The sequence below is a fragment of the Neolamprologus multifasciatus genome, chromosome 6, assembly GCF_963576455.1.
Source record: "Neolamprologus multifasciatus chromosome 6, fNeoMul1.2, whole genome shotgun sequence".
Lineage (NCBI taxonomy): Eukaryota > Metazoa > Chordata > Actinopteri > Cichliformes > Cichlidae > Neolamprologus > Neolamprologus multifasciatus.
The window spans coordinates 9,585,550-9,609,011 of NC_140444.1; the positions used below are offsets into that span (position 1 = coordinate 9,585,550).

General features: G+C 38.3%; 2 protein-coding genes across 4 annotated transcripts; one reads left to right on the top strand and one right to left on the bottom strand.

Annotated features, from left to right (window-relative positions):
• Positions 1-403: 403 nt before the first annotated feature.
• On the bottom strand, positions 404-22,935 carry LOC146516383 (A-type potassium channel modulatory protein KCNIP2-like). 3 transcript variants are annotated; one of them, XM_085161439.1, is made up of 9 exons: positions 22,827-22,935; positions 7,117-7,219; positions 6,825-6,945; positions 6,590-6,659; positions 4,187-4,257; positions 3,717-3,824; positions 3,516-3,620; positions 1,860-1,922; positions 404-1,775 (listed from the first exon to the last, which is right to left on the bottom strand). In XM_085161439.1, the coding sequence occupies exons 1-9, from the start codon at positions 22,897-22,899 to the stop codon at positions 1,728-1,730; spliced, it is 762 nt and encodes a 253-aa protein (XP_085017565.1). In that variant the 5' UTR covers positions 22,900-22,935; the 3' UTR covers positions 404-1,727. The 3 variants fall into 3 exon arrangements, 2 of the variants coding, with proteins under 2 accessions (XP_085017565.1, XP_085017564.1); XM_085161438.1 differs by having other exon boundaries at positions 404-1,922; XR_014874338.1 differs by lacking the exon at positions 404-1,775 and having other exon boundaries at positions 2,523-3,620.
• On the top strand, positions 13,234-15,780 carry LOC146516384 (uncharacterized). Its single transcript, XM_085161444.1, has 5 exons — positions 13,234-14,219; positions 14,337-14,406; positions 14,797-14,971; positions 15,116-15,281; positions 15,434-15,780. Exons 1-4 carry the CDS (start codon positions 13,356-13,358, stop codon positions 15,279-15,281), a joined length of 1,275 nt encoding a protein of 424 aa, XP_085017570.1. The 5' UTR covers positions 13,234-13,355; the 3' UTR covers positions 15,434-15,780.
• Positions 22,936-23,462: the final 527 nt, after the last annotated feature.

Below are 23,462 nucleotides of genomic sequence, written 5' to 3' on the forward strand. Positions count from 1 at the left end.
GTTTAGGCAACACTCAGTTGAACAACTTCTGATTATACACCTGCTATTTTCTTTTTGTTGTTTTTTTTTAAGCAGGTTCTTTATTACTCTTGTCATTAGTAGTCTGATTCAAAGGCAAAAAATGGTTTCATTGGATACACTGCTTTCAGTTTGAAAATAGACATTTCTCTACAAAAAAGTCATTTAATTGTGTTTCCAATTTATGAGGTAAAAGAAACATTTCCTGCTGTTGAAGCTTTAAAGATCCTCTCGGAGCCAAATTAGTGCTGAAGGTGTTCAAGTAAGAGACGATTGCAACATTGGTGGAGAGGATGTGAAAACAGAATCTGTGGACGTATTTAAAACTGGTTTCTACTCATTTGGATAAGCCCAAGAGTTTTTTGTTTGTTTGTTTGTTTGTTTGTTTTTGGGGGGGGGGGTGTAAATAAAACTACATTCTGCTGATAGACTTTAAAACTGTAAACTTCTGCAATTCCTAGTTCATAGAAATACTTTATTGCTCAACTGATTCAACTTGTAGATTTCATCAGAGCACTGTTTTAGGACAGGTGTGGCATAGAAAATTACAAAGCTACCAACACAGCCACACACTGTGTAGGCAGCACCTATTGACCCAGACAAGACCGTATTTGAGCAATGAACTGCGTACGTATTGTTTGTCATATGTTTTTATGATCACCCTGAAAAAAAGCAACAAGTTGAAACACATTACAAATAAAATATAAATGAAGTGTTGCTGAACTTGCTCCATGCACCTTGATTGCAGATGAAGTCGTGCCAGGAACTTCTTAAAAGCTCGGCTCTCATTACATTTTGTTGCATAAATGTAATGCACATCATAATCTGGACAGGTGACACCCTCTTAAGCACGGTTTCAGCACTTTTAAAAAAAAAAAACAAGTAATCCGAGCCAGACCCATCAATCATATTTCAGTAATTTAATGATTTTTGCTTTTGCATAGCAACTGTGTGATTTTTAGTTTCCTCCTCACCATCGTTACTATGCCCATATAGAAAATATATTAACACTTTAATTAAACTATTCAATGAAAACAGATACATCATGCACACAATATGCACAATTATAGTAAATGTGAGTGGTGAGCTCCATAAGAACACAGAGAACAGATAAGGACTGATAATATGTAAGATTATTGCTTTGATTTCAAACTTAAAGCTGTCCTCTGTTACAGGACAAGAGTGATTAGAGAGAGTGTGTGATACTTTACAACATTTAAGAGTTATTCCATTTGTTCCACATCTGTATATCCGGTGCCTCTGTCTCACTTTACTGTGATGCAATAGAGAAATATTGTAATAGTCATAATTTAGAAAGAACGTCATCAAATGTTAAAATCGCAGCTGCTTGTTGTGCATATCTGCTGCTTTCTTGAGGAAACTGTTCATTAGCACTTCTTGTTTTCGTCAGACTGCAACATGGCGTACCTTTAACGCTTTCATTCGTATGTGTAGTATAAAAAATAAAATCTCACATTTCCCACAAGTCAAGTAATTTTGCATCAACACTTGACTCATTCTGTTCAGTCTATTCATTAAAAGTATTTTAGAAAATGTGTGTCTGGGGTCGGTATCTTTAGGTCACTGCTACTTGAACCTTGGACCGCTGTTGAAGCTCAGAAAATTCATCCACGCTGGCGATGAGCTGCATTTGAGCCGAGAGCTCCAAACAGGTGGGAAATCTGTTTTCTGTCTATGTCCACCAATGCTTAGATCACATTATCAAACATGTGCATGGACTGCATGATGTTCCCATCCTGAAAAAGAAAAAAGAATTCTGTATTTTCAGCAGCTGTGGAGGTGTAGCTGCACTGCTGTTTGAAACAGATATTATTATTAACCTTCTGACACGTCTCCAAGAACTCATCCATCGTGACCACTCCATCGTTGTTCTTGTCCATTTTCTGGAAAAATGCAACAAGTTACAGATGATGAATTTAACCTTTTAAGTAACTAAATGACTTCATTCATGACCCCAGTCATAAATGAAGGATGTGCAGATGTGACATTTGTAATTATTAAATCTACCTCTCTTACAACTTTTCACAGTTTTTACAGGCTCTGACCCATTTGTGCTAAAAAAAAAATAATGGAAAGTTCTGTGACATAATTAATAACAGCCAACTCCGTTATAGAATAGAATAGAATAATCCTTTAATTGTCCCACAAAGGGAAATTTGGTTGTAACAGCAGCCAAAAAGACAAATATACAAACAACCGAATAAATATAGCAATATGGCAAACACAAATAGTAACATTAACTATGAAAGTTTAAAATGTATTGACCCCATTCTCCAAGTTTAGTTTTACCAGGTGCTAAAAGTTCTTTCACATATTTGCAAAATCCTTTAAAACCTGCCTTGTTTACATTTGTGTTTGTGAGCCAACTAGACATTTCTGGAAATGCTCCAATCTTGCAGGACAAAAATCCTTTTACCAGATGACACAAAAAACAGGGATTGGCCTAAAACAAATCTATGTTCTATAGTAACTCTAGGGGGTACCTTAAGTAGCCCAAACATCATAGCTCAGGCTTTCTCAGTTGGTGTGAAGTCCATTCTACCTCGTTGCCTTTGAAAAACCAGCCCACATTTCAAAGGGACTCAGAAACAGTAATGGAAGCTGGGGAAATTTCCAGGGGAAGTAAATTAGCACTGGGCTGCCACTATGCATCATCACTGAATTCCTTTCAGCAGGTCCTCCCATAATCATTGACGTCAGGGTTTTTGGTTGGTTTTTTTGCAGCTTTCTGGCACTGCCAACCACTCATTTTCAGTGGAAGTCCATGGAACATGTTCTAGTTTAATCACCACTACCAAATTGCTGGAAAGGTGGATTCCTGCTTATTTATGTTGTGCACAGGCATGAAGATACACCTTCACTCACATGCAGGCAGGTGACACCATGCAATAGTCTTCCCAGTAATCGAGAGCAGGCTGTAACTTGGTAAGATATACAGCAATCTATTGAAAATAGTTCTGGTTTTATTAGATCTGAGTTAAGCTTTTGAAAATGTGGATCTTATTAAATAAGTCTCATCAGGCAGTGGGTGTGTCTGGATCAGCATTAGACTGGGTAAATGCTGCCTCATAGACAAAGGTTTTTCTGTTACTGTCATCGGTTTAAACCCAGAAACGGCTGCCTCGAGATGTGTTGTTCCATAGGGATCTGTTTTCTGAGCTATACTGTTTAGCTTCAAATTTTTTGCCTTTTGGACGATTATTCATCATTTAAAAGCCCAATTTAGAAATAAAACATGTCTTTAAGTTGGGTTATTTTTGTGTGTATGAAGCAGAGCAAAAGCAAAAATTCATAGATATCCACTCTCTGACGAAGCTGGCTGTTTAACCCACAGCTCCACATTTACACTAATGGGCACAACAGTGACACAGTAGATAAAGTAAATGCTTTACCCATCACTTTCAGTACATTCTGACTCACTTTGAGTTCAGTGTTGGAGATGTGTGATGTGTGATCTGATTATTTGTGAGTTTTACCTGAAAGAAGCTGTCAACATGCTCTTTCGGGGCACTATCTTTCATGTGGGGGTATGTATACTTCCCCATCATGTCATAGATGGAGTGCATTATTTCTGTCATCTCCTGGAATAACAGACAGAAGGAAAAAAATATGAAAAAGACATGAGCTGCCAAAGTAAGAAAAAGAAGAAAAAAACAGGCAGTGATTGGTTGGTTTACCTCTCTGGTGATGCAGCCGTCCTTGTTGATATCATACAGATTAAAGGCCCAGTTGAGTTTATCAGTGATGGAGCCTCTCAGGATGATGGACAGACTTATAACAAAGTCCTACAGCAGGGAAAGAAAACAGGCACTGAGTGAGAGAGAATAAAAAGTGAAGACCACAATAAAGACGAAAAAAACTTTGCAGTATTTGCTGCATTGATACTATGTTTTATGTTTTTTCAGTTTCAACCCTGTGTTACTGACACCCAACAGAGTGAAATCATTATAAAAAGTAATGAGATTTATACAAGATGTGCACCAAGAACAAAGCTTTATGCTGCTTTCTTCCAAACTCTAAGAAAAAGTATAATCAAACTACACAGCATAGATAAAGAAAAGGACAGTAAAGAAGATGAAAAAGGAAAAGGGAAAACATCTCTGTGAGCTGCAGGGAATGAAAGGAGGCTTTGAGGTGTGTATCTCACCTCAAAGCTGACCGAGCCATTGTTCTGCGTGTCAAAGGCTTCAAACAAGAAATGCGCATACATACTTGAATCTGCAAAAGAGAATATAAGAAAGTTACTGTAACTGTGCAGCAGTCATGTCAACGGTTTTGTGTAATGACAGCCTAAACTGACAGAAACAGAAAAATATTAGAGACATTAAAGATGTGGACAGGTAATTAAATGTGCATCAGTTAAGAGGTAATAGTGTTTTGAATTGTGCTGCTCAGTTGTGGGTTGTGTAGCACACTTTGTAAACATGCAAAAACATGCAAACGCATTTTATCTACCCACAAATTATATCAAGCACACACAAAAGGTTTGATTTTAAATGTATTAATATATGACTGCAGATTCAGTTAAACCCAGATAAACACAATTAACAAGTATACAAGCACTGTGCAAAAGCCTTGAGCCACCCATCGTATATATTTGGCTGGGAAAATGGGAAATAGATGTAGCAAGTTTTTTAAAAACATGTGCAAACATACCTGGAAGTACAGTGTATGAGACAAAAACAGAGTTTGTGCAATTCTAACGGAAAGTCAGTGTTTGGTATGACCTTCAACTCAGCCTGAACTCTCCCAGGCAAGCTTTCCTGTAATTGCATTAGTCTTCAGAAATAGTTCCCCAGGCTTTTTGAAGGACTTTCAAACCTCTTCTGTGGATGTTGGCTGCCTTTTGTTCTGTTCTCTGTCATGACGATCCCACACTGCTTCAGCAATGCCATGGTCCGTGCTCTGGGGAGGTCAATCAATGACTGATTGTGTTCCATTGTCTGTTTTTCTATTCAGGTAAACTTTCACAGCACTGGCGGTGTGTTTGGGATCATTGTCATTGTGAAGAATGAAGCCGTTGCCAAGCAGATGCTTTCCAGATGATGGATCAAAATAATTCATAATTCCATAAATTTTGACAAGATCCTCAATAACACTGACTGAAATGCAGCCCCAAACTATGACAGAGCCTCCAGTGTTTTACAGAGAGCTTTAGACACTCACTGTTGTACTCTCTCCTGTCCTCTTCTGTACATACTTACTACATTCTGAACCCAAATTTTCACATTTTAGTCCAGTTCTTGTGTGATTTGGCATACCTCAGCCTTTTTTCCCTGTATCACTTCCTCAAGAATGGCTTCTTCACAGGCACCCTTTCACTGAGACCATTTCTGATGAAGCTTTGAACAGTATAACGATCAGCAGAAGGGCCAGATGCATCTCTCAGGTCCTGTTTCAGGTCTTTGCTTGATTTTCAGAAAGTGTTCATGTGCTGTAGATTTTTAAAAGCAGTCATTTCCAGTCAGCCATTCTTCATGGTTTTAACAAAAAATTGTTCATAGGTCAATGTTAAGTAGCTTTCCTCTTATGAAAAAGCAGCTAATGGCCAAAGAAAAGCTTTGAAAGACCTGGAGAACTATTGCTGAAGACTGTCACGGACTTGGATCTGAGGGACCCAGGGTTCATGAGCAGTGTGGACTCATTATATGTGTTTTTGCTGCACTGTGCTGCTGTTCCTGTGTTTCCATGCTTGTATGTAGAGGCCGGTGTGTGTGGGTGCATGTGGGTGCGGCTGGTCCGATAGGCCAGGTGACAGGCACCTTCAGGCCTGGTGGGTGTGGCCCTGCTAGGTGGCTGGCCACACTTGAAGATCATGCCACGCACCTGCAGCTGATCAGCCTCGTCGGGGGAGCTATTTAAGAGTGTGATTGCGCCCATGTCCGTTTTCCTAGTGAGCCAAGTTTAGTGAGTGTATTAAATTTGTATTGCTGTAGTTAAGTGTCCTGACGGCTGCCTCTGTTATTTCCCCCCAGGAGGAGCGTGGAAGACGAGAGGGCAGTGAGGACGGGTTGTGCGGACACATGGGAGCGGAGAACACAGAGCACGGATTTGGGAAGAAGACATGGCACGGAAGTCAGGGGAGCGCACGGGGATTTATTATGTAATATTTACATCACTGTAAATAAGCGCACTACATTCATCGAACAAGAGTCCTGCGTTTGGGTCCTCCCTCCCCTCATCCCCAGGGTCTCCCATTGCAGACCGTGACAAAAGCTTGACCGCTTAAAAAAACATTAATAGGAAGCAAAATATGAGAGGTGGTTCAAGACTTTTGCACAGTATTGCACAGTATAATTTGACCCTGCTTTTAAAGATGAAATAAGTGTTTATAACCACAAATGTGTATGTTATTTGTCACTGTCATAGTAACGCAAAGCTGAAAGTATTATAATTTGACTACATATTTGAATTGAACACACCTAACCAGTTCAATCCTCAATGAACACATTGAAGACCCATGAGAAAGAACATTTCCTCCTACCTAGCTCCTTAGAAAAAATCGAATAAAATGTAAAACATGGGATAAAAGGAAGTGAGTGTGACTGACCTCCCTGAGGGAAGAACTTGGAGTATATGCTTTTAAAAGTCTCCTCATTCACCACACCACTTGGACACTCCTGTGGAAATCATAAAATTATTATGTGGACTAAAAAAAACCTCCACACATACTTTCCAATTCACACAAATAGCACAGTAGAGCCGCATCATAATTGATGGTTTTCAAGTATTGCGCATTCATTGCAAGAGGAATGATCAATGATTTCCAGCAAACGTTGACTGACATTTTTGAATCCCCGGTAGAGGACCTGCAGCTCTTTTTTGCTGAATTTGGTCTGCTGTACAAGACGGTCAAGTCCCTCAGGTCTGTAACACACTGTCGATAGTTCACCATCTTCAACTATGCTGCCTGCATTGGAGGAATGAAGACAGAAAGGAAACAGTTTCTCTTTGAGTGTCCCTGAAATGACGGAAACTTTAGAGAGGAAAAGTCAAAGAGACTAAAAGAGTAAAAATCAATGTTTTGTTTGTGTTTAATTTAATTGATGTGGTGTGACAAAGTGCGTGTCCTAACACTTGCTTTGATCAACTGAAGAGCTGGAGCCAGAACGACAGCAGGGCAGCAGTTTGAGGAAGCGCTGCTTTAAGGTCTTTTTGTTGGGTTTGGATGGAGGATTACCTGGAAAGAACCAGATCAGACCAGATATTAGAGGCAGACACAGTGGCCCACAAAGTCAGCGCCATGCTAAATGGATAAAACACTGGGCAAACTAGACTCAAATACTTGGAATCACTTGTCTTGCATAGAAATAAGTTTGCTGACCTGGCTGTGAATCTGTGTGACCCATTACATCTGTTGGGACAGGACCCAGCAGAGTCGAGTCTCAAGTCCGAGCTCCTCTACAGAAATCAGCTGACAGATTCCTAAATTTTTAACATTATTTAATCTCATTTCTCTTTAGATGTGAAAAGAAGCCATGTTTGTGTAATTATTTATTTAACTATAAGGTCTCTTTAAATAACAAACACAACAACGGATTATCTGTCATTTGAAATGTTTAAAATAAGTCTGTAATACTAACACAGCGCTGCAAGCATTGCTGACAGTGTGGTAAGCATTTAAATAATATACCACTTTTCTACCTGAGCACTCAAAATGCTTTATACAACATAACATTCACACACAGATTCATACAAGCACCTTTTTCCTTTGTGTAAGTGCTTTCTTTCTAATGTTGTTCACACACTGATTGATGCATCAGGAACAACTCAGGGTTCAGTATCTTGCTCAAGGGTACTTTGGCGTACAGACTGGAGCAACCGGGGATCAAACCACCAACCTTCAAACTGTAGATAACCCATCCTGTCACCTCAGCCGCAGCCACCGCAACCCTAAAAACTGAACGGCAATGCTGCCATAATGTCTGGCATGTTTACTGTTTGAGTTTAACATGTTAGAATGATAAATTTCGTTAATTGTTACTAAAACAAAACAGCCAATAGAAATCTTGGGCAAATTCAAATTGTGATGGTGCTGCTAGGTGAAAATTCAGAGAACAACCATGGTTTCATAAAGCTATCTTCTTCATTATCTTTTAAAACCTCCATATTTTTTGACTAACTCATTAAAAAGCTGTAGCATTAATTTACACGCATTTACCCAAAGTGTGATGTTCCTGTACCGGTGGACCTAAAATAATGCCGAGTGAAGTTGTAGTAAAACAGATAGAGGTGACAAGGACCATGGATGAAGTCTGTATTATTGCAGCTGGTGCAATAATAAGGCCAGGCGACATCATATGACACAACAACACAACTTTGTCACTTAACCTTTTTAAGAAAAACATTCAGAATTAACTGCAAAGTACTTACAACCGATCTGCTTTGTTTTAAAAAACATTAAAACCTAAATGACTAACTGAAGGACTACAGTTTAAATTACCATTTATTTTAAACAGTCAAAGATATCAGGACTACAGAAATCACACAACAGGGTGCTAAGAGAGGAACTGTGCTACTGCACGAGGTACTCCATGTAAGAGCACAGCGAGACAGGGGTGGGCTCACAGTAGGAATGACAGGATTGTTTGTAATGGTGATGGACAGGCAAAAAGATGAGGTCAGGCAGGAGTCTCTGTTCGAAGATGGCATTGGGATCTGTAGTGAGAGTAGAGAGCAGGTTGAAAAGAGACTTGAGATGTGGAAGTATACGCTGGAGAGCAGAGGAATGTGGATGACCTTAAATAAACCATTGAAAATCAACAGACAGCACACAATTGAGGTGAAGAAGAGAGTGTAGGCAGGGTGGAGTGGGTAGAGATGGGTGTCGGGGGGATTTTTAACAGAACGGTAGCAGCAAGAGTGAAGAGAAACTTTACAAGACTTGCTATGATGTGTGTGGAGACAGTAACACTAACAATAACACAGCTGGCAGAACTTCAGATGCTAAGGTTTTCTTTGGGTGTGACTGAAATGGACATGATTAGAAATTAATGTATCAGAAGGAAAGATCAAGCAATGTGGAGACAAAGTTAGGGAGACGAGGCTGAGATGGTTTGGACATGTGCATAAGAGATATAGTGGACAAACTGGACAAAGAACAATGAAGGCGGAGCCTCCAGGGCGGAGGAAATGAGGAGGACTACAGAGAAGATTCATGGATGTAGTGATGGAAGAGGAAACTAGGGAAGGTCAGATGAAGGTAGATGATCTGCTGTGGCAACCCCTAAAGGGAGCAGCCAGAAGAAGAAGAAGAAAACATATCAGGACTTCTCAATTATTAATTAAGTCGCATGTTTGCGTTCAATTATTCATCTGACAGAATTCAAACTTGTATGACTAACTGACTCTGAACCATCCCTTAGTCATCTTGCTAAAGGCCCAGGAGGTTTAGGGACCGGCCATAATGCACTGAGAACCTCTCAGTTCCCCTCTTCTTACTTCTAATGCATTTATATGGCACTTTTGCACGTCATTAACTTTGTTTCTTCTCTCTCCTCTAGTTTATTTGTTGTTCGCTTTGCCCCTTCTCTCTCTTATTGAACCTGCATTTATTGTTTTCATGTCTGTTTTTCACTGTGCCACACTGTTAACCTTTGCTGTATTTTTCACAGTAAAATACCACAAAATGCCCAGTAACTTACCTGAAAACATTTCTACAGTTAATTACTGTAATTTGCTTTGCATTATGGGTATATTAAGGTTATTTACATTTACTTACTGTATTTTTTAAAATTGCGGTAGTAGTTATACCTACCGTTAACACATTAGCAGTAGTGCTACTGTATTATGTGATTTGAATGGTTCATCATACTGTTTGTGTATTTTTACTCTTTCAGTGGTTGGTTGCAATAGTGCATTACATTTTAACTCTTTCACTGCCAACCATTTCCAGATTTTCCTCCAACCTATGCCATTTGTCAGTATGATACCAGTGAAAGTATTATGGTTTTGACTTTTTAGGGGACTTGCCTGTGTGTAAGGTTCAAGAATTCTGATCATCTAATCTGCTGCATGAAGTTGTATGCACATGCACAGCTGCTGCAAATGTGTGCTTGCCACTGCGTTGCCATAGAGATCAATTCAAGTGACAGCTGCTCCTGGGGAGAGGGAAAAGAATGCAGAAAGGCCTCCTTGTAGGGAAATTTTATAAAGCAAGGTTCTCCAAATCTCTCCCAAAATTCTGTGTTTTCTTAATTGACTTCCATTCATATGTAAAGACTATAAGGTTAACTACAAATAAAAAAAGCAGAATTCACATTGCTGCATCTCCATCACTTATCTCTGATTAACCCTGAACAAGATTCACACTTCCTTTTGTTAATTTCTTTACTTGCCACTATTCTGTTGTTGGATTTCACTTAGGTTGTTGCTGCTGTCTGTTTTTGTGTAATTTTGTACTTGTGACAAGTAGTGAATAAAGTTATTTAAAAAAGACGCAGAAAGGCGAACTTCAGTCAGTGGAGAATATTGTAATAATTTGGCGGAGGCTTCTCAGTCGAGCAGTAACTGAATTGCTCATTTACTGAACGTGCAACATGTACAGAACTCTTCTGGGAACTAGTCAACCCAACTTAGTGAAACACACACTGAATGCATGCTGGCCCCGCCCACCCACCTACCTCCCTACCTACCTCCCTACCTACCTCCCTACCTACCTACCTCCCTACCTACCTCCCTACCTCCCTACCTCTACCAACCACCACTCCATATCCTGACTGACATGACCTGTGATCCAGTGATTGACAGGAGAGGAAAGACAGGCCAACTTTGTTAACTCTTCGTTACGATATGCTCGAGAGGACAAAAGATTTTGCACCTCGTTATTGTTGGACCTCTGTGTGGAAACTGCAAACGGGACGTCATAAGGTAATGCAAAGGACTCTCCTACCTAACATACTCGTTTATTAATTTTTAAGAGCATATATATTTTTTGTGTGTGGGGGGCTTAAAATCGGTGTTAGCTTGGTCGAAATAGCACATTAGCTGAATTATTCTGGAAAAAATAGGTTGTGTGTGTTTTTTTCTTTTCTTATTTAAATATATATTTAGATATATATTTTCCACGGGGAGGGGCGAGGAACACAGGCGCAACGACAGTCTTTGTCTTTTTCCCGCCGAGTGTGGTGCATTGTCCTCCTGGCTTCTGTTCTATGAGAAGCTGGCCACGCTAACAGTGGGACATTTAGCTTCAGCTCTTTGAAAGATAGGACAAAGCAGCAGGTAAAAATACACATTTAATGAGAATAAAGAAAGACAACTTTTTTTTGGAAATTTAGAGACTGCTAAAACAATCTTATCCAGTTTTGAGCTTGCTCATGTAGGTTAGCCTGCTTTATTTAATTTTGTGTGAGCTGCAGTACACAACATTAAAAAGTTAATATAACATTAGGTTGGTGGCGCCAGGAACTCCAACCTAAGTTTAATATTTATTATTTTTTTAAGTGGGAAGGGGTGCATGTTTTTTTTCCTTTAATACAATGTCTTCCAGGATCTTTTTCATAGGAAAACCATGTAACATCTGTGTTAGGTTGGTCAAAAGAGCAATTAGTTGAATTATTCTGGAAAAGATGGGTTGTGTGTTTTTTTTCTTTTATTTACTTATGTAAATATATTTTTCAAGGGTTAAATAAATGCAACATTAAATTAACAATTGTCTCTCTGTCTTTTCCCGCCCAGTGTGGTGCATTGCTGTCCTCCTGCCCTTGCTGGCCGGCTGACAGTGTGATGTAGCCTCAGTTCTTTGAGAGACAAGACAAAACAGCAGGTAAAAAGACATATTTAGTGAGAATAAAGGTAGACAACATTTTTTTGGAAATTTAAAGACTGCTAAAACAATCTAACCCAGTTTTGAAGTTTCTGATGCAGGTTAGCCTGCTCTAATCTCAACTGTGGTTTATTGTTTCATAGGTTCCATTTAAAAAGCAAGACAGTGTAGTGGTCTGTAAATTAGTCGCAGTTAGTTGCAGTGCCATTGTTAAGGGGTTTAACGTCAGCTTGACAGACCCTCCAAAATTTTTCCTCCAGTGTTTCAGGGTCTGCATGGTTTAAGTTAATAACATTGATCTATAGATAGTTTTTCTTTTAACTTTTTCCCATTTTTTGATACAAACCAAGCAATGTAGATCCCTTCTTTAATAATAGAACAAACAGATAATAGATTGAGATGTTTTTCAGTCACTGTTGTGTTGTTGCCATGCTCTTTGCAAATTAAAAGTTAAGTCAAATTCAGACACATGCAGCCATGTACAGGTGTAAATTTTGTGGTGTTTGTAGTTCAGAATTAAGACAATTTTGTTATCGTACGAAGAAACATCAGCACACAGCTAATTATCGATTCACATGTGGAATAGAGCAATGTCCTTCTTCCTATCGAACATTTTCTGCATTCAGATCCCATATGCACAGGAACCACCGCTATCGCAGGGCTCAGACTAAACACACCCATTTTAAAGGAAATCTTGCTTGTGGAGTTGAGGCATGTTTCTATGTGGCAGAGAATTTTTCAGCATTATGCACTCACTTGAGATTTCATATTAAAGATGGCAAGAAAGTTGTCTGTCCTTATGATGACTGCCACAAACATTTCAGAGTGTGCTCATCTTTTGCCACACATTTATCCAGGAAACATAAGCCAGTGATAACAACTCAGGTGTCAACTCTCCCCGAAAATATAGACTGTACTCAGCCTTCTGAGGAGAATCTGACTCCAACTCCATGTGATCATCTAGAGGAGTGTGATAATCAACAAGAGACATTTTTACATAATTTGGCTCTTTTCTACCTGAAAATGCAAGCCAAGATGCTGTTGCCAGCGAGCACAATACAGTGTATTCTTGATGGATTTCAGCATGTCCATAGCAGTTCTTAAAAATAATTGTAAATTAGTTATTTTGAGAGTTATTTTGAAATTGTACTTTATTTTTCAATTCATAGTTCATAAAAAATCTAGCTTTCAAAACTAAAACTAGCTTTCATTGCCATTGGTATTATTTCTCCAACACTCTTGCTTTTGTGTCTCATATAAGAGTATTACTCAATAAATACTCCAAAAAACCCATCTGTACATAGTTAATGTGGAATTGTTCTGCTGTGTTTATGTGTGTGTGTGTGTGTGTGTGAATATCGACGACCAAGTGGAGTCTGGCTCTTCAAACAACCCAAAGGAACCTGAAACCACCTGCTCAACAACTGTGCAAGTGCCACTACAGGGTAATTCACTCTGTTCTGCACAAGCATCAGGTCAACTCCCTTCCACACAACCAAATGTAAGCAACACCTCCTGGATCAGCAATTTTTCAGTTCCCTGGGAGAAGATGCCAACAAGACTTTCACAGGCCTTGGCATCTGGTGGAATGGCTCACCCAGAAGACAGGAGAATAATGATTAGGACTGTTGTAGAAGGAATGCGAGTACACTGCCCCAACCCTAACAGAGCTGCTTGTGGGGAGGTAGCTAGAGCTATTGTATCTAAGTATCCCGCTACCTTTGCAGATAAGACTGCAGAAGGTGAGCAATTAGGCTGTGGTTATTATTCCCTACTCAAACAGCTTAAAACAAGAGTTGAACATGTAAATAGAGACAATGTCAGCAGCAGAATCCGGGAGCCAAGGAAAAGGTCTACCAGGGAAAACAATGAGGGTGATGTTGCCATCAAAAGGGGGAGATCTGAACTTGATAGCTATGGTTGCATCAACTGGCAACCCACAACCCTACCAGAAGGAGAAACGACTGAAACTTTGGAGACAAAAAGACAGACTGTGTCAACTGTCTTCAGATCAGCAGGTCCTCAAGCAATTGAAACAACAGATGTAAATACTTATATGTCTTTGACTTATATTTACCAGAGGCACATGCTTAATTATTGGCCTGCCCCCACCTTATGTGAGGTTCAAGAGCATTGGCCATTTCTTTTTACTAAAAGAGGCCTCTGCACTCACTTCCACACACTCACAGATATTGAGGTAGAGACACGTCTCAGTGAAGCCCTTCTTACGAAAGGAAGGAGAATTTTGAACTTCTTTCAAGGCCAGAGACTTCAGTGGAACAAGGAGATTGAACATCTGCTACGTGAGTGCGACAGTGCAAAGCTGAACCACAACCAGATCGCCACAGCAGCCATCCTTCTTCTGATGAAGTACTTCCAAGAAAAAGAGGACTCAATCTTCATCTTGGCTGACGTAATTATATTTAAAATTTTACACATGCACTCTCAATACTGTCAACATAAACAAAGGAAAAATATTTCAATGATTTTGGGTATCATCATTCAAATCAGTTCCTTTTGTGTTTTAAAGGCTTTTTCCACCAAGATGTCTGTTGAGAGAGAGATGACCTTACCCATCACACCAAGGGTAATAGCGCTTGGTAAGTAAATAGTTTCAATCCTCTTGTAATATTTTTGTAAAAAATCTATGTAATTATTGTGGTATTTGTACCCACAACAACTTACTTAACAGGGGTTTGTCTGTTTTATATTGTATAAAAATAGAATACACACAGTTTGCTGCTGTTTATCTTATTATTTATTATACACAATGACCAACAGGAAAAAACAGCCTAACATGCCAAAACATTAGGCAGTTTTTTCCTGTAATTGATCATAATTTTCATTACATAATAAATAATAAGAGAAATAGCAGCAAACCATGTGGATTCTATTTTTGTACAGTGTGAGGCCTGCTATCCAGCATTCTTGTGGAAACCTTATTTGTAAGGGTGAGCACATTGTCTTATTGGACTCTTGTCTGTTTTTAGGGAATAATTTCATGTCTGCAAGCCGCTGGATGATCAGTTTGGAGGGCAAGGTATTTTATGAGCCTGAGCAGATGCATGACTTTGCCAGCACCCTTGCTGTCTTCTTTGCGTCATACTACGTTTTCAACCTTGAGTATCAGGAGTCAGCGTCCATCACACTGGAGGTGATACAGAGGTAAATACTTTACACCATTAAAGCTTACACCATTTAAGAATGAAATATATGTGATAGCTTGACTACAGTTGCAGAAACATATAGGTGATTGCTGTAATGTATGTTTTAATTTTGAAATTAAAGCAGCCTTTTTTCCGTTAAAAGGTTCTTTGTGAGGATCAATCCAGACATGGGAACAAAATGCCCTGCAAAACTTGGTACAAGCTGCAAGACAGGTCGTGTCGTAAAGAGGAAGGTTACAAGCATCAGCCCTCGGATCACCACCTTCCTCCAGCGGCTCTCTGAGTTTGAATGGAGGACTTCCAACTAGGTAAGAATACAGAGATGATAATATTTTTTACATAGCTGATAATTATATACATACTGTACACACATCCATACAACAGTATGAATGATCTCAGACAGATGTGAACAAGTGAATAACCTGAGCAAACATGAATATTGATGATGTGTCTTTGACAGGTGGTGATAAAGACTACGCTGAACCCGACCATCCTGGTAACGGAAATCTAAATCCCATGTCACATTCTATTTCCTGGGACCCACTGATAATTATTACATTTTGTAAATGATTTTTGTTTTACAATTGTAATAGTTTATTTAATGTTCATGCTGGTGGGTTTGTCCTGTTTTTAGTGGAATGAAAAACTGTTTTCCTTAAAAAAATCAGACACAGAAAGGTGAAGGACTGTGTAGTTTTCATGTACGCTTCTATTTATTTTGGTTATTGACATTGTTTTTATTCAGTTGAAAAATGTTTTTCTTGTTAAAAAAAAATTATCAACAATAAATGTTGGTTTAATTCACTATTCTGAGACTACTTTATTGAATTATATTGTTTTTTGTAAATGTTCTTATATTGAATATGAATGTTAATATTATTTTATATGCTGTAAAACATAATTACAGTCTACACAAATTATACTGTACACAATTACAGTGTTATACCATAAACCACATTTGCAGTACAGTGATACTATAAAACTTAATCACGGTAAGTCTTTCTAACTGTAAACCACGTTTACAGTAAAGCTGCATTACCACAAACAACATTTACAGTAAAGCTGTTATACTGTAATATATGTTTACAGTAAAGTGGTTGAACTGTAAAACATCACAACAGTAAAGATACTGTAGATCAGTAATTACAGTAACTTACTGGCAATAGTGTTGCCAGTAAGTTAATGTAAAAATACAATAAAATGTCTAACAGTGCATGCTCCTCTTCCCTAGCTGCTCTTGCACCACACGCCCTTGAGACCGGATCTGCTGAAGACATCTTCCTGCTAAACAAATCCACTGTTAGCAACTTCTTTAAACTCTATAATCTTGTAGCGATATGACTTTGCAATATAAAGTTAATTGTTAATTACTAATGCTGCGATTTAGTGTTATATAAATACAACTGAATTGAATTGTTAAAGGTTCTTGATTGTGTTAAGCTTGTTTAGTAGATTTTTAGCCTATCTTTTCCAAAGCCAGACAGAAATATTATATTAACCCCAAATAAGCCAAGGACAAGCAGAAAGTGGATAGGAGGGGATGGAGAAATCTATTCTGACATTTACTTCCTTTGTTCTGCTTGCTGCTTTTTTCTGCTTTCTTCTCTTATCTTTTTTTCCAGCAACAACTTTCTAAACTTTAACTTTTGTCTTAGAGCTTTCTCAGACAAACCAAGTCTATTTTGTGTAATATAATATCACATGTAAAGTTTTACAGACTTATAAACATCAAGACAAAATAAAACAAAATTAAATAAAACCATTAATACATTTAAAATATGCTAATATACTATGATAAAAAATATTTAAAAAGCTATGAAACCCTGCAAAGACGGTGAAATAAGAAAGAAGTAGACAGAAACATAAAGAAAGAAAACAATCTTAGAAATAACTGAAGCAGAAGAAAGTGACGCTAATGAAGGAAAGCGTCCTCTACTTGTTAACTAGGTTACTAACATAGTGGTAAGGCTGTGGTACCATGAAAACAGACATTAATATTACTGGTTAAATATAACATTAAAGAAATTTGTAAAAATTTCTTGGAAGCGCTTAGATTTATTATAAGTTATGATAAAAACGGGATGATTAAAGGTCTAAAAATTAAAGTAGTTCTGTAGTCGCCAGAAAAAAGTTTTTTTCTGCCACCAGAGGGCAGTGGTGCGTTTAAGATTGTGAAAGGCCTCCAAGTCAGCTAAAGGGTGAACAAACGTGTGCAGTCAGCAGCAGCAGTGAATGGCTTGAGATCAGACACAAAAAGAACTGCAGACATACACACAGTCCTATTGATCCATACACTGGAAACTGCAGAGGAAATTAAAAAATCAGGTGTTTAAATAATGATGATGATGATCATGATGATGGAACAACAAATAACACTGTTTAACCTGTAAGCTTTTTATTCACAATAAAGAGAAACCTATGAACCCACAAACATCAGTCGCTGTTAGCGGATGCTGCAAATATGAACTATAAGACGCTTTGCACGTGCAAAACAAGCAAGGTGTAAATTGCAGTAATACATCCAAAGTATTAAAATGCACAGTGAAACTCTTTTCCTTTTTTGCCTGTAGAAGCAAGCTTTTGTCTTCTTTAAGCAATTACTGTAGCTCCCAGGGTGGCAGTAACTGTTCAGTGCACTTATCATGAACATCAGTGACAGTGGATGCTGAGGATATATCAATCAAACTATCAAATACAGCAGCTGCATGACCATGGAAAAACAAACAAAGCTTTATACAGCCTTTCACACAAATGCACACACACACACACTCGCGCTGCATGAAAAACACCTCAGATTTGTGATTGAATGTGGCAAAATTATAAATGACTTTTAAAAAAGCATTAAAAAAACAAACTGTAAAAAGAACAGAAACGCTCATTTTTTCAGGGCATTTCAGGCCACGAATACTTCCTAAGTTATTAAAAACCCATCTGAGGGAACCTGTTTGATGTGACTGTTTTACACACAAACAACACTGGAGGTTGTTCTTGCATAAAAAACAGCTACTAAATGAGCTGAAGCACGCTTTATGCTGCTTTTGTGAGTTCACACGTTCATAAACATTAGTGGGACATTGTGTCATGATTTGACTCGTTCACACAGTTGGAAGATGAGCAAAAGCAACAAAGCATACCTGATTAATTATTAAGCAACTGTTTACCTGTCCCATATGTGTTGCAAATGAGCACCGTATATCTGCAGGGGGTAGCTGGAGTTAGGGATGAACAAAACTCAACAGCTATTTCAGCCGATGTTGACATTTCACAGTACCCAGCAGCTATTTGTCAGTTCAAGAGACCCTCATGGGTGACTTTGATCGCGTAAATCAATTTGAATAAATGCAGTCCTCTGGGGTAGATCAATGTTCGCTTTCCCATCGTTATAACTATCTTTACAGCCTCTTTCACCCTTTGGTATAACTACATTTACAGCCTCTTTGAGCCATCATTGTAACTATTTAAAGCCTCTTTCATCCACTGTTTCAAAAAGCACACAGGGGGAAAAGTAAGATTCACTGAAAGAACGAAATTAAAAGTTTCTGAAGGCCAAGCTGAAGATATTTCTCGGCAAGTTTTACTCATAAAAGGTCAATATTTTTCTCAGAAACCTTGAGCAGATTTTAAAGCTTTTGATGGGCCTGACGATTAGGCTTTTGATGAGCTGGATCAGGGAGATGACAAAAAACATTGAAGTTGTTGAAAATATTGACTTTGGAGTTCAATTTAATCGTGAAGTGAAAGACTTAAATCTTCAAAAGCAGATTCTGATGATTTTATTTATAATAAATGTATTTTCTATTATTATTTCATGGAAAAAAATGGACAAACCCTGAGAGACAATACACAACCTATGACCGAAGCATCACTAGTGACCAACTTCTCTTTTCCAGTCTTTTCCAGTTCATTATAAAAGCTTAATTAATCTCTAAAGTAAAAATAATAATAATTGGCAAAAGGTGAGTTAAACCAACAACTGTGTGTCATTTAACTGTAAGCATTTCATGCTGACTTTAGGAGGCCATGACAGCCTATGCACTAAATGAACATTTGTAAGCTAATGTTGCCAGGGGCAACAGCTCCTATACTTAGAATAATCCCCCAGAAGGACAAAGTTCAGATTATAGATGTCCATTTCATGAAAAAGCACTGACACACGAAAACATACTTAAGTTTGCTCACTCGGGGCTGACAGCATGAGCTCTGCAGTGATCATATCAATAGTTTTATCTCATGAGAGGCTTTTATTTTGAAATGAAATGTGTAAGTGTTGTATGTTATAGATGGCTTCAGGTGATATTTTGATCCTTGAGTATTGTATAAAAAATGTCTGAAAATGATGCCACTTTTCTCATTCAAGCACACAAACATACATATCACAAGCATGTTTGTTCACTCGAGGAAATTATTCTGTCACACAACCATGAGCTGTATATAAAAGACATAAACATCCCTTTTCCTCTTTTGTGTTTTGTAGTGAGGATCATAATTTTAAAAATAAATATTATGCTGTATTCAATAAGACTGAAGCTGGTGACTGAATCCATAAACCCATCAGTAAAGCAGTCACTGAGGTCATAGTATAAGGGAGCCAAAGGGTAATTTTCCCATAAACTTTTATATAAGAAAAAATCAGTGTTCAACCAAAGGACTCAGCCCCTTCTGGCCAAATAATGCAGGTTCAGGGCCCTTTTATAATGCCTATACTTTTCAGACCAAGAAGCTGTTTTCATCTTTTAGTGAAGATAAACCTTTCAATCACTCCTTGGTGGCTGACTACAGTGTAGGTCAGAAACCCCATCAGCTCCATGTTAGTGGATGGGATGTGGGTAAAACTAAAACATTAAAGTGCAGCTCAGACAAATGTTTCCCAAGGATTATTTCTGTCATTTCAGATATTTTTATCATGATAGTGTAAGCTGAGGAGTTTATTAAAATTAGTTCTTTGAGGCTATAAAATTGGATATGATTACATGGTGGACATACTATGAATGTTTTGTATTTCAGTACATCTTTATAGCTAGTCTAAAATTACAACACTCACAAAAATATTAGTCCCAAATTATGACTAAGGTTAAGATTGAAACATGACATCTTCCTACCAAAACCTCAGAATTTAATTAATAAACATGTAGAAAGTTGTGAAAACTGCTCCTGGTCTTTTGGGTTTGAATGTATTAATCAAGCACATTATGTGTTCATCAGTGAGTTTTAACACTGATTATTTTAACTTTGGACAAAGGGCTAAATGTTCACAGTTTTTATGTTGAGGTACCAAGTCCATCCATCCATCAGTCACAGAGTGGATTTGTTTCTAATCTAGTGAAGTCTCAAGTTCTCTTTATTTCATGATCTTCTAGGTGAGTTTACTTTCTTGTGTTCCTTCTATTCTATATTTATTACAATCTTTAGGATTAACTTTGTATTTTAGTTCCAGTTACTGTTTGGTATTTATGTAGTGCATGATTTCTGCCTTGATTTCTTTAAATTCCACAGTGATCCTGATTCTTGGTCATATTTTGAACCTTTGGTTTCCTTCTGTATGGGATGAGTTTGTATGAATATCCCAGTCTTTCTAGCAGCTTTTGTTGAATTGTGCATCGTGCCACCTTTTTGCCTTCTTGTGGTTTTTCCAGGTTTGTGGTGTCTGTGTTTGTGTTTGAGCCTTTGAATAAAGCTCATCTTTTGTTTTATTACTTTGAGTGCTGGTCTGCATTTGGGTCCACTTTTTGAACTGAATTCTGATAAATCCATCCATTTTCTTAACAGCTTATTCAATCCAGGGTCATGGGGGCACTGGAGCCTATCTCAGCTGACTTTGGATGAGAGATCGGGTGCACAGAGGACAAGTCGCAAGCCCATCATAGCAAGCTGCTTCCAAGAATTTCATATGCAATCTAAGCAGATTTCCCAAACCATCAACCAATGCCTTTTTACCGGTGTTTTTCTGTGACATCATGGTTGAACTGTCCCACAGAAGCAGGCAGCCTGTACTACTGTAATAAGTGTGGTGCACAAAGTAATGTGTATCTATAATGCATGAACCAAGAAGAAAACAACATGAGGATTTCAGCAGCTTTACAGAAGAACGGTTGGACATAAAGACCATGTAGTGTTCAGTGTGAATTTTATCTGATGAATATTTCAAATACACTTTAATATAATTTTCCATAAGTATATGTTGCTGTTAGGCAAAAACCATGGAGATGAAAGGTAGAGGCTTCGGGCTCTGCTTCACTGTTTAATAAAACACTTTGTTTGTGTCTTCTAAACACACTTAAAACCTCATGCACCTGTTCTCTGTTTGTTTAACCTGCTGCTGAGTGGATATCACACCTGCTATTGAGACAGCAACTATCAGCTATGAAATAAACTGTCATCTGTATAACATCTATCTCATACAGTACTTTAGAAACATCATATAAAAAAACTACATGGTGCTGCTATGTGCACCATATTAAAGGGGTTATTTTTACACATTTATGTGGTTATTTTTAAAGGAAAGGACTATTTAGGGAAGCTGTCAGAAAAATGACAGACCAGCCTGCCAAAGCAAAGAGAGACCTGCGCGTGTGATCTCTAAAGAGGATTGTGTTTGCAAGCACTCGTGAGAAAAATAAACCAGTGAAATGTCTGAAAGAGAGAAGAGCCTCACTGATCTAATTAGGCTACGAACACTCACACTGCTAGATGTGCAAGAGCCTGTTTTGCAATATTTTTCTGTTCTCTTGCTTTTCACCTTCAAGGCCTACGACCAGTGTGATTATCTAAACTACAGTAAATCCACATTGAGATTTTTATCATCCTAACGACTCATTAGCGTTACTTTGTTCATATAAACAAATCTTTGTTTTCTTTTTTCTTTTCAAATTAATGTGTTTGTTTATTTTTCACTCCTTCGGCTAATCTGAGAAGAATCGTGTTGCTATGCTGTAACCAATTAATGGCACTGATGTTTGAGAAACAAAGTCATTGAAACATTATGTCAATTATTTAATAGTAAGGTGGGGAAAGTGCCCAGATAAAAGCAGACCGGCATGATAGTGATTTCTTCTGACTGCTTGTTTAGAAAACTGAAAACAAGAAGAAAAGAAACACAGCTGAAAACCTAAAGCTAAGCGTGTGGCTGTTGCCAAATTTCTACAGTGATTAATAATAATTTCTGATTAATTTTCTGTCCATTAGTTAAATTATTAATTGATCAGTAGCACGGGGCCACAGAGGGGACTGCTTTCAGTTACATTTATAGCTAATGGCTCAAATAATACCACTATTGCTATTATTTACCCATCTTTTATTTCACATACAGTCAATTAGTTGTAAATCAAACACTAACTTCTTTATGTTAACTCCATTTATTACTTACATTGTAACACATTTTCTTCTTGCTGAGCCATTCATATGCAACATTATCTTGTTATTTTTTATTAGTAGTAGTAGTAGTAGTAGTAAAAAATAATCAACATATGATGGCGACCTGACATTTTTAGATCTATTAGTTCACATTCTTATTATTAAAAAGTGGGGAGATGGTGTAAAGTTCATTTCAAAGGAAAATACCTGTGAGATCAGACTCTGAATAATTAATCAGATCATGCTGCTGTTTGGGGGAGCTGTAGAGCAGGGAGTTCACGTGCACAGACACTCACTAATTGTTTGATTGTGGTTTGTTAAAAGTCCCACAGTCGAATATCAATGAGCCGAAGTCTTCCGTCAAACCAAAACTTTCATCGCCGCAGTGAAGGCGCACTTCTTAGTGGAGATTTGAGCCAGGCCAGCAAACAGCGCCAAATCATTAAAAAAAAAAATACTATTAAAAACAAAGAAAGGCAAGAGTGACATGACGACACGCCTACCTGTGAGTGGGTCGTAAGATCTGTCCAGCTCTCTGGAGTCTGACAAACTCTGATCCTGACTCGTGGATTTCATGCTTCCCTCCCTCTCAGTTCTTTTCGGATCACCAAGCTGAACCTGCAGGATCTGTGCGAGCCGCAGTTTATCTACGACTTCAGCGCATTCACTCCCGATTGCATTTCACTTTTCTATGAGCATCAGTCAGTGCGGGCTGCAAATAAATGAACGACGGAGACGCAAAAGTCCGCTCAAAGCTCGTCTGTCTGCTCCCTGCACTCCCAACTACAACCCTCTCGCTTCTTCGCGCTTATCAACAGCGCAGCGTCCACAGTTTAAGGGACTTCAGTGGGTCTGAGGTTCAAATGTACTGCTGACTTTAATTTTCTGCCAAACATCCAAAGTCCGCCTGCCAGCTGGAGCGTGTACAGGTGTCCTTGCAAAGACGCGAACAGAGAGAAAGAGAGAGAGAGGTAAACCATCAAAGCTGGGAGGAGTGATGAAGCAAAAGAGGGAGTGGCACAGCAGAGGGATGTGGGAGTGTGTACCTACTAATCTATGCCTGGCTCTCTGATGGATGGTCTCACCTTGGACTTGAGCCGCTCGGCATCCTAATACTTGCGGATCAATATCCTGTCAGC